This window comes from Ictalurus punctatus, chromosome 27 (genome assembly GCF_001660625.3).
Source record: "Ictalurus punctatus breed USDA103 chromosome 27, Coco_2.0, whole genome shotgun sequence".
In the NCBI taxonomy this organism is placed as follows: domain Eukaryota; kingdom Metazoa; phylum Chordata; class Actinopteri; order Siluriformes; family Ictaluridae; genus Ictalurus; species Ictalurus punctatus.
This window is the reverse complement of record NC_030442.2, coordinates 4,552,431-4,563,894: the sequence shown is the minus strand read 5'-3', so window position 1 is coordinate 4,563,894 and position 11,464 is coordinate 4,552,431. Positions and strand designations below refer to the sequence as shown.

At 44.4% G+C, this 11,464-nt stretch overlaps 2 protein-coding genes across 2 annotated transcripts; both read right to left on the bottom strand.

The window, feature by feature from the left end:
- Nucleotides 1-1,768: 1,768 nt before the first annotated feature.
- Nucleotides 1,769-3,282, bottom strand: LOC128629286 (hatching enzyme 1.2-like). The gene is made up of 4 exons (XM_053676666.1): nt 2,729-3,282; nt 2,488-2,628; nt 2,282-2,399; nt 1,769-2,156 (listed from the first exon to the last, which is right to left on the bottom strand). The coding sequence occupies exons 1-4, from the start codon at nt 2,844-2,846 to the stop codon at nt 1,769-1,771; spliced, it is 765 nt and encodes a 254-aa protein (XP_053532641.1). The 5' UTR covers nt 2,847-3,282.
- A 7,028-nt stretch (nt 3,283-10,310) lies between these two features.
- On the bottom strand, nt 10,311-11,318 carry LOC128629250 (hatching enzyme 1.2-like; the record flags this gene model as incomplete). Its single annotated transcript, XM_053676457.1, has 3 exons — nt 10,311-10,755; nt 10,881-10,998; nt 11,087-11,318. Coding segments are annotated over 3 exons (738 nt in total), but the record flags the coding sequence as incomplete, so codon positions are not given.
- Nucleotides 11,319-11,464: the final 146 nt, after the last annotated feature.

Genomic DNA, 11,464 nt, shown 5'->3' with positions numbered 1-11,464 from the left:
ATGTATATAGTATTGTACATATGCGATATGTACATGGGCTACTTGTATAGTGGGACTGCACATTGTTGCATGCTGTATATACTGCTCATATATATATATATATATATATATATATATATATATATATATATATATATATATATGTGTGTGTGTGTGTATATAGATATACAGTATCTCAAAAAAGTGAGTACACCCCTCACATTTTTGTAAATATTTGATTATATCTTTTCATGTGACAACACTGAAGAAATGACACTTTGCTACAATGTAAAGTAGTGAGTGTACAGCTTGTGTAACAGTGTAAATTTGCTGTTCCCTCAAAATAACTCAACACACAGCCATTAATGTCTAAACCGCTGGTAACAAAAGTGAGTACACCCCTAAGTGAAAATGTCCAAATTGGGCCCAAGTGTCTTGTGTGGCCACCTTCATTTTCCAGCACTGCCTTAACCCTCTTGGGCATGGAGTTCACCAGAGCTTCACAGATTGCCACTGGAGTCCTCTTCCACATCACGGAGCTGGTGGATGTTAGAGACTTTGTGCTCCTCCACCTTCCGTTTTATATGCCCCACAGATGCTCAATAAACCTTGTAACACTAACAAGTCACATGACACTGGGGAGGGAAAATGGCTAATTGGGAAAAGTTTGGACATTTTCACTTAGGGGTGTACTCACTTTTGTTGCCAGCGGTTTAGATATTAATAGCTGTGTGTTGAGTTATTTTGAGGGAACAGCAAATTTACACTGTTACACAAGCTGTACACTCACTACTTTACATTGTAGCAAAGTATCATTTCTTCAGTGTTGTCACATGAAAAGATATAATCAAATATTTACAAAAATGTGAGGGGTGTACTCACTTTTGTGAGATACTGCATACCGATATATATAATGTATATAGAGTTTATGCTTCTATACATATTTATACATCCTGTATATTCTCTTTATATATCCCTGTATTGTTCTCCTTACTATCTCTTTTAACTCTTCTTTCTTTTCTTTTTTTTTGGCTGCTGCTGTGACACCCTAATTTCTCCATCTGGGGATTAATAAAGTATTATCTTATCTTATCTTATATGCGTATTTCTTAAGAAACGTTTTGTTGATTACTTTAATAATCACACAAAATTTGACATATATGACAAAGTTTAGGTTGCATAACAATTGTAGCTTTTATCACTTTGTAAAATGTAAACAGATTGCCTTTGATACTTAATAAATCTAGTTCTCTCTGATTTATAGTACGCAGCACTGAAAGAGTGAACATACACACCGACTGCACATTTTCCAGAAAAAATCAAAAACAATAACAATTTCACTAGAGTTGATGACAGCAAAACATTTCACATTGTTGAACATTATATTGTGTAGTTAAGTCATAAATCAACATATAAAGAACCTGAGTGGGATAAAATGAAGGAATATATTGTAATAAATACTCTGATAAATATCAAGGACTAAATACAGTGATTTCAGTTTCTTTTTTTATACTCAAAATGTTCTTGTGTTTGTTTGTTTTGTTTGTTTGCTTGTTTGTGTATGTCAAAATAAAATCAATAACCAAATCAATCATTTAAAAGAACCCTTCTTCAGATATTTATATGAATGCTGGAAAACTATTTCAGATTGTGAGTCTACTGAAAAATCAGAACAATTATTCGCCCTTTGTTCATGTTATTTTTTATTTTATTTTCATTAACAGTTGTTACAACCTCTTAACATCATCATACAGAGGACATACAAATCGGACATAATAGAGTGTGAAGTTCAGCACTTGTAGAGAGTGTTGATCCTCAGGATGTCGATGGCGGACAACTCATTTCTCTGTCCAATCTTCACTGAAGGATCAGGGATAGGAGTGATGGTGTCCTGACCGTTGATGGAGAAAGCTGTTTTCCCATAGTGCATCACGGAGGAGTAGTCGTACAGCGTGTTGAGGTTGTTGGTGTTCTCCAGGTTGAAATTAGACTGCATTTCTGGGTTGATGTTTCCCCAGTTGATGGTGACGTACTGATCACGGTCACTCCTAGTATGCTCGTGGTAGAAACCAAGCGCATGGTTCAGCTCGTGCTCGACGATGCCGTAGTAAACACAACCCAACCTGTTGAGAGAGACCACCTGAGCACCACCTGTTCTGCCCAGATTAGAGTAGCATCTGATTGAAAAGAGAGAAGATTGACCATGTCACTGACATCAACATGTGGACACTGTGCAGTAAAAGCGAATTAAAAAATGTCGAACTCCATTTACAGGTACAGGAAATGTTTCGTTGGTTCTCACCCGTCTTTGCTCTCGATGCTCAGGTAGTCAGTTTGATTTGTCCTGGGAACAAAACTAATGCAGGTTTTGCTGCGGAAGGTGGCCATGGCGTTGGCAATTACAGTCTTGTCAGAGGAAGCTGTAAAGAAAATGGCCAAAGCATTCATAAGAAATAAACAGAGACGTGTCATAATTGGACAATGTGAATAAGGAACTCTTTCACTTACAGAAAACACGGCTCAGTGTGAAAGGCACCTCCACTAAGCCATTTGAGGACTTATTCCAAAAGCAGTTTTTGGTGGCGCAGACCAGAGCGTTCCTGCTTCTTGGCAAGAGTATGTCTCCCTCCAACAGCAGTTCACTGGATCCTTCATACAGAGAAACAAAAAGGGATAAGGACAACAAAACCAATAAGCAGTAGGATAATGATGCTGGTGTAGTGCGGTTGAGATCAGCGAGTTATCAGACCGTTGTTGGTGGTGAGAATCTGTGTCGTGATGTCCACATGCTGAGGTTGGTCGAGATGGAGAGCTTGCGAGAAGCCAAGCAGCAGGGCGAGAACGGAGAGAGACGCTCTGGACTCCATGATGCTTCAGTGTGTGGAGATGATCTGGATGCTCCTTCAGCGTAGCTTGGTGACTGCATACTGTCATACCTGGCTTTTTATACACACGGACACATACAGAAACAACTGGGTGTGGTGTTCTGGGGATTAACGGTAGGCGTTAGTGTCCACTGTCTAATGTGTGGAACTAAAGGGAGGATCCTCTGCACTCAACACTCACTCTAATACCTTTCTGAATCAGAGCGGGATCGGGAGATTGTTTGGATATTCTGTACTAATGGATGGACCGTAGCTCTTAATTTGCTTAGTGATATAATGTATGTCTCAGGCTCTATTTTAGGGAGGGACTTGTATATTTAAAGGTCTTACTGTTTAACCCAAGATAAACAGCCCGGAAATTCTACTATGTGTTTTTGGTAATGTAATGTTTGTTTTTACAAGGAATGGAAGGTAACAACTGATTCTAGACAATTGGCTTGGAATTTTCTTGCACTCTTTCATATTCATTAAAACATTCTTCATTAATTGTGTCCTCAGGGATGATAACATAGAGCTCCCACACCATTTTGTGTTTGTGTACCGCTCTGTCATTTTCATCTAATGATCTTCTCATGAGCATGTCCTGCACTTCAGAAAGGCTTTACAAAGCCCCTTGAAAATCCATCTGTTCTTTACACACTAATTACACATTAGTGATGTTTCAGTTTCATAATTTGAGCATCTCCTCAGGATTCGCCATGTGTAAAAGTTACATTTATATGGACCCCAGCAGGACTCTGGCTGTCAGGGATTGGTTTCAATCCACACTGGTGTAGTGGCACTTTTTTCTTGCACCATTTGTCTTGCACCAATTTTAGCACCACTGTTGCACCTCACATTACTATGAACAAGAGACCTTCCAGCTGTTCGAAATGGACAGTACAGACAGGCAAAACATTTATTAATGTACAACCCCAATTCCAAAAAAAGTTGGGACGCTGGGTAAAATGTAAATTAAAACAGAATACAATGATTTACAAATCTCATAAACCCATATGTTATTCACAATAGAACATAGAAAACATATCAAATGTTTAAACTGAGTAAATGTACTACTTTAAGGGGAAAAATTATGTAATTTTGAATTTGATGGCAGCAACATGTCCCAAAAAAGTTGGGACTGGGCAACAAAAGGTTGGAAAATAAGTGTTTCTAAAAGGAAACAGATGGAGGTCGATTGGCAACAGGTCAGTAACGTGATTGGGTATAAAAAGAGTATCTTAGAGAAGTGGAGTCTCTCAGAAGTAAAGTTAGGCAGAGGTTCACTAATCTGTGAAAAAATGTCTACAAATTGTGGAACTGTCATGTTCCGGGACTTAAGGGAGGTTGAGGACGGATGCAAATGCAGATAAAGATGTTTATTAAAGAGCGAGACAGGCAGACAAATCCAAATCGTGATACAGAAGCGTGGTCTAATAACATTCAAAAGGTCAGGCGATATACAAACAGGCATGAACTGGGCGAGGCTAGAATCATAAATGTGAAACGAGAAACAAGGTCAAAAACATGAATGAAAAAGAGAAACAATGAACATCCGCTTGCTAATGAGATATACTCAGGTAATACTTCACCAAGACTAATTGTTTGAACAGTTTCTTATATAGCGTGGACTGAGTGACTATGAGATTGGCAACAAGTGTGTGTGATTAGAATTCTGGAGAAGGTGAACATATTTGTGTTGGTGGTGCATCCTGGGAAATGGAGTTGCTGGTTTGCTGTGATATGACAGGGCAAAGAGGCGAAGCGATGTCCTAAGCGGAGCAGGAAGGTGGAGCAACGTCCTCAGCGGAGCAGGAAGGCAGAATGATGTCCTCAGTAACATGGGGAAATGGAGCGACGTCCATATAGAACCTTAGTGGCATCCATGGCAGAGTAGGGAAGCAAAATGGAGCTCTTGGTTGCAACAGGAGGTGAAGAAACCTCTGTAGAACAGGGTGGCTGAGCAGCGTTCTCAGTCACACAGAGAGTCTGAGCATCGTTCTCCATCAACTTTGCAGGCTGAACTTGGTTGTCCGTGTCAGCAGACTTGGATGTGAGCATAAATTGGTTGTCTGTGTCAGCAGACTCTGGTGTGAGCAGAACCTGGTTGGTCGTGACGTCGGTTTCAGGCATGAGGAGAACTTGGTTGGTCATATCAACAGAGTCTGGTGTGAGCATAACTTGGTTGGTCGTGACGTCGGTGTCAGGTGTGAGCAGAAGCTGGTTGGTTGTGAAGTCAGTTTCGGGCTGGAACGTGGCGTGGAAAGTCACATCATCGATCTCAGACTGGAACATCACATCGTTGACTTTTAGCTGGAACTTGGTGTGGGAGGTCGCCTAGTCAACCTCAGACAAGAACTTGGCATGGGAGGTCACCTCGTTGACCTCAGACAGAAACGTGTCTTGGGATGCAGTCTCTTCGACATCGGACAGGAACTTGGCGTGAGAGGCCGCCTCTTCGACCTTGGACAGGAGCTTGTTTTGAGAGGTCGTCTCTTTGACCTCTGACCGGAACTTGGCTTGAGAGGTCACCTCTTTGACCTCTGATCAGATCTTGGCTCGAGAGGTCGCCTCTTTGACCTCAGACAGGAGCTTGGCTCCAGAGGTCATCTCTTCGACCTCTGACCGGAACTTGGCTTGAAAGGTCGCCTCTTCGACCTCTGACATGAACTTGGCATGAGAGGTCATCTCTTCGACCTCTGACAGGAACTTGGCTTGGGAGGTCACCTCATTGACCTCAGACAGAAACGTGTCTTGGGAGGCAGTCTCTTTGACCTCGGACATGAACTTGGCTTGAGAGGTCGCCTCTTCAACCTCTGACATGAACTTGGTGTGAGAGGTCATCTCTTCGACCTCTGACAGGAACTTGGCATGAGAGGTCATCTCTTCGACCTCTGACAGGAACTTGGCTTGGGAGGTCACCTCATTGACCTCAGACAGAAACGTGTCTTGGGAGGCAGTCTCTTCGACCTCGGAGAGGAACTTGGCGTGAGAGGCCGTCTCTTCGACCTCGGACAGGAACTTGGCTTGGGAGGTCACCTCGTTGACCTCAGACAAAAACGTGTCTTGGGAGGCAGTCTCTTCAACCTCGGACAGTTACTTGGTGTGAGAGGCTGTCTCTTCGATCTCTGACAGTAACTTGGTTTGAAAGGTCGTCTCTTTGACCTCTGACAAGAACTTGGCTTAGGAGGTCACCTTGTTAACCTCTAGCAGGACGATGACTTTATGCTGGAGCTCGGAAGATGAGACAACCTTGTAGGTCTCGAGCTAGAGCTCTGCAACTGAGGTCGCCACGTTGACCTCCGGCTGGAGCTCGGCAGATGAGACCACTTCGTGAGTCTCATGTTGGAGCTCTGAGTAGGAGATCACCCAGTTTGCCTGCTCATAATAGTTAATGATGAACAGCACATCAGGTTCATCTCTGAGGCAGGGCTCCCCCAAAAGATCCTCAAGGACTGCCCTGGATTCTGGACTGCCGAACATCATCTTGAATAGTCTAACAAACTGAGTGACATTCTCCAGTCCCCTGGATCCCATGGCTGCTAGAAGCTGTGCACACTGGCGTGCTGGGCCACAAAACCGGGACAACAGTATCACGAACCGAGGTTGAGGCAGAAGCAACCTCAGATATATTAATGTTTATTAAACAATTAAACAAAACAAAGACACAAAGACAACTTGGCATAACACCGTGGCATGAAACAAAACACCGTGACATAGAAGACAGAAGTTTAAGACAACGAAAGACAGAGGAACAGTGCAGACAATGACTATATATACACAAGAGTGCTCATTAACAGAACGTGAATCAGGTGCATGTGGTCATGTGACATGTAGTGCAGTGCAGTGGCTGATGGGAACTGGAGTCCAGAGTTTCCTGATACATGACAGAACCCCCCCAAGGGCGCTACTCCCGGAGCGCCCAAAATTACACGCCCTCAATCCGGTGGTCCTGGCCCCCTGGGCAAAATCTCCCCAGCAAAACCAGGAGGCTGAGCGGCTTCTATAACAGAGCAGGGAGGCAGATCGACATCCTTGGCGGAGCATGAAAGCGGAGCAACGTCTTTGGTGGAGCATGAAATTGGAGCGACATCCTCAGTGGAGCAGGTAAGCGGAGCGATGTCTGCATGGAAGAACAGCGGGACAACTTCCTCCGCAGGACAGGAGAGGGAAGCAATGTTCTCCGCAAGGCCATAGAGGGAAGCAAGGTTCTCCGCGAGGCCCAAGGGGGGAGCAAGGTTCTCTACGAGGCCAGGGAGAGGAGCGAGGTTCTCCTCGAGGCCCAAGGGAGGAACGATGCTCTCCGCGGAGCATGAGAGGGGAACGATGTCCTCCGTGGAGCAGGAAGGGGGAGTGACATACTGCACGCAGCAAGGAAGAGGAACGACATCTTCGGCGGAACATGGAGGCAGAGCGACGTCCTCGGTGAAGCAGGATGGCAGAGTGATGACCTCAGCTGAGCAGGAAGGCAGAGCGACGTCCACAGCCGAGCAGGAAGGCAGAGGGACGTCCACAGCCGAGCAGGAAGGCAGAGCGATGTCCTCGGCGGTGCAGGAAAACAGAGCGACGTCCTCAGCTGAACATGAAGGCAGAGCGACGTCCTCAGCTGAACAGGAAGGCAGAGCGACGTCCTCAGCTGAATAGGAAGGCAGAGCGACGTCCTCAGCTGAATAGGAAGGCAGAGCAGCGTCCTTTGCTGAACAGGAAAGCACAGCGGCATTGAGCGAGGTTGTTGAACAGAGGGGAATTCTTAAGTCCGGCAGGAGACGGATCAACGTCCTCAGACGAGCGGGTAGGCTGAACAAGATCCATAAGGGGAGGGAGGGCGGGAGATGGTATTAGCCCCGACCAAAGACTCCCCCTCCTGTTAGCATGGCATGGCGTAGTCCTTCATAAACATGGGCAGTGAGTTGAAGGCCAGGTAATTCCTGGCGACCTGCTGCTGTCGTAGCACAGCGGAATTGAGTGCGGGGTTGTAGAACAGAGTGGAGTACTTGAGTCCGGCAGGAGACGGAGCAACGTCCTAAGACGAGCGGGTAGGCTGAACAAGATCCATAATAGGGGAGGGAGGGTGGGAGATGATATTAGCCCCAACCACAGACTCCCCCTCCTGTTGGCGTGGCATCCTGATGCAGCAGGTGCAGGTGGTCATGTGACATGTAGTGCAGTACAGTGGCTGATGGGAACTGGAGTCCAGAGTTTCCTGATACATGACAAACAGGAACCCTAGCCATTGCTTCTCGCCAAGAACAATTTCAGAATAATCTTCCTCACTGTAAATCTCGTCATCTACAGTACATAATATCATCAAAAGATTCTGAGAATAAGGAGAAATCTCTGTGCACAAGGGACGAGGGTGAAAACCTACTAAACAGCGTGACAGGGTGAACCAAGATTTATACGTGGTGTTAAGACGGAACAGAAGTCCCTGGAGCAGTCACATCTGGTGCACCAAATATACAAACAACACCCTAAAAACAGAGCCTGGGGGTTCGAATTCGGAGTTCGATGGAGTAGGACGCGAACTTGGAGTCTCCTGCTGATTTCGATTAAAATTGTAATTAATTAGCGCTTTTTGGTCATATAATATATTTTGACTTATTCTACTTCTTTTCCTTGTTCGCACTTTTAACTTTGTGGCTCGTTAAAATGTCTGGAGAGAACACGAAACCCCGTGGTAGTATTCAGACCCTGACTTCACCGCACTCAAGGTTGAGTTGCTGGCTTCACTGAGGAAGGAGATTGCCGATATTTTTAAAAAGGAGTTCCAGGAGATTCTCAGGGATGTACTGTCTACTATCCAGCTTGACCTGCAGGCCGTGAAAACACAGCAGGCCAGTGATAAAGTTGCTACCGAGGCTACCATATCAACACTGAAAGGTAGTGTTGGGGAAATGCAGCACGTGCTCTCCGGTTGCACCGATGACATAGTTCATATGAAGACTACTATCGAGTCTCTCACTGCGACCGTGACTCAATTAGAGAATAAATGTGAGGATTTGGAGTCGAGGTCACGGCGCAATAACGTTAGGATAGTGGGAGTTCAAGAGGGCCCTGACACATCTACAACTGCTGCTGTAGCGGCCTTGTCAAAGGAGGTATTTGGTCTAGAGAAGGAGCCGGTTTTGGACCGGTCCCACCGGACCCTTCAGCCGAAGCCCAAGCCTGGTGAACGACCACGAGCTATTGTGTGCAGATTCCACTATCACAGTGACTTTGTTGACATTTTACGCCATGTGAGAGAGATCCAGCGGATTAAAGTGAAGGATCTGACCATCTCCGTTTTTCCTGATTACACAGCCAAGATAGCCCAGGCCCGGGCTGCATTTAACGAGGTTCGGCGTCAACTTCGTGGTATTGAGAGCGTTCGCTATGGAATACTTCATCCAGCTCGGCTTCGCATTACTTATAACGGTGTTCAGAAGGACTTTATTTCAGCGGAGGAAGCAGGAGACTATGTTAAATTCTTGATATCGGGGTGAACTGCATCACCTATATAGTGGAGACTATGTTAAATTCTTGATATCGGGGTGAACTGCATCACCTATATAGTGGAGACTATGTTAAATTCTTGATATCGGGGTGAACTGCATCACCTATATAGTGGAGTATTTCTTTACTTTTCTTTTATTATTTTTTTGCACTCAGCCTTCCAGCTCTACAGAATTCAGATTCTTATTGAAGATATTGTGGATGCGTTACTTCATCTAGATTTTGTGGACTTACTCCTCTTAAATCTACTTCTGTATTAATGTGCTTCTCTGTTTTGTTGCTCTGACCGGGTTAGAGTTTCTGTTTATTTAATTTTATTAGTGCTATTTCCTCAACTTTATGTGCTACACTGTTATATTATTTGTTACAAGTCTTTAAAAGTTAAGGACATTATATTTGTTAATGTGCGCAGACTATTTATCAGATTTGAAGTCAATAGGGGACTTTTCTCTTACTGGAATTTTTTTATTTAGGTAATTTTGTTTGTTAGTTCAGCTTACTCTTTGAGTTTTTTTCACATCATGGACAACTCTTGGTGGGAAACACTGCTGTCTCCCTTGTTTTATGGAGACTTTGGGTGTGTGTTTGGGGGGGGCTGGGGGCTGGGGGCTGGGTTGAGATTGTGTTTGCATACGTGGTTTTGATCTAGTACCTGTTATTCATGTATGTTTTTTCTCTTGTCTGCCCTTGTTTTTGGTGTTTGCACATACCCTGACCTTTGCATGTTTTTTGGATCATGTCTTTGACTTGGTTGAAACGATTAATAGAACCAATGAGTACCAGCACTTGTGTGTTTCCTGAAAATGTCAATACATCTTTTTGAGATTTGTGATTCTGTGATGACAGAAATGGTTTCATGTTGTTTAGGTGAAATACATTATTAAAGCACACGCTAAGAAAAACATGCTTGTAGTCATTTTATTATATGATTCCACATTTTGATTAAACAGTAAATTAAGTAATCACTACGTCCTCTATCATTAACAGTTCTACAATATTAAAGCAAAGTTAAATCAAGCCAAAAGACCAAGTTCAGCACTTGTAGAGAGTGTTGATCCTCAGGATGTCGATGGCGGACAACTCATCTCTCTGTCCAATCTCCACTGAAGGATCAGGGATAGGAGTGATGGTGTCCTGACCGTTGACGGAGAAAGCTGTTTTCCCATAGTGCATCACAGAGGAGTAGTCGTACAGCGTGTTGAGGTTGTTGGTTTTCTGTAGGTTGAAATTAGACTGCATTTTTGGGTCGATGTTTTCCCAGTTGATGGTGACGTACTGATCACGGTCACTCCTAGTATGCTCGTGGTAGAAACCGAGCGCGTGGTTCAGCTCGTGCTCCACGATGCCGTAGTAAACACAACCCAACCTCTTGAGAGAGACCACCTGAGCACCACCTGTTCTGCCCAGATTAGAGTAGCATCTGATTGAAAAGAGAGAAGATTGACCATGTCACTGACATCAACATGTGGACACTGTGCAGTAAAAGCGAATTTAAAAATGTCGAACTCCATTTACAGGTACAGGAAATGTTTCGTTGGTTCTCACCCGTCTTTGCTCTCGATGCTCAGGTAGTCAGTTTGATTTGTCCTGGGAACAAAACTAATGCAGGTTTTGCTGCGGAAGGTGGCCATGGCGTTGGCAATTACAGTCTTGTCAGAGGAAGCTGTAAAGAAAATGGCCAAAGCATTCATAAGAAATAAACAGAGACGTGTCATAATTGGACAATGTGAATAAGGAACTCTTTCACTTACAGAAAACACGGCTCAGTGTGAAAGGCACCTCCACTAAGCCATTTGAGGACTTATTCCAAAAGCAGTTTTTGGTGGCGCAGACCAGAGCGTTCCTGCTTCTTGGCAAGAGTATGTCTCCCTCCAACAACAGTTCACTGGATCCTTCATACAGAGAAACAAAAAGGGATAAGGACAACAAAACCAATAAGCAGTAGGATAATGATGCTGGTGTAGTGCGGTTGAGATCAGCGAGTTATCAGACCGTTGTTGGTGGTGAGAATCTGTGTCGTGATGTCCACGTGCTGAGGTTGGTCGAGATGGAGAGCTTGCGAGAAGCCAAGCAGCAGGGCGAGAACGGAGAGAGACGCTCTGGACTCCATGATGCTTCAGTGTGTGGAG

What these genes read in the sequence shown, in the direction of transcription:
- LOC128629286 (XM_053676666.1), bottom strand. Translation starts at nt 2,846, where the DNA reads ATGGAGTCCAGAGCGTCTCTCTCCGTTCTCGCCCTGCTGCTTGGCTTC. An exon ending in CACACTGAGCCGTGTTTTCT is followed by an intron (nt 2,400 to 2,487) that starts GTAAGTGAAAGA and finishes TTTTCTTTACAG; the next exon opens with CTTCCTCTGACAAGACTGTA. An exon ending in AGCATCGAGAGCAAAGACGG is followed by an intron (nt 2,157 to 2,281) that starts GTGAGAACCAAC and finishes CTTTTCAATCAG; the next exon opens with ATGCTACTCTAATCTGGGCA.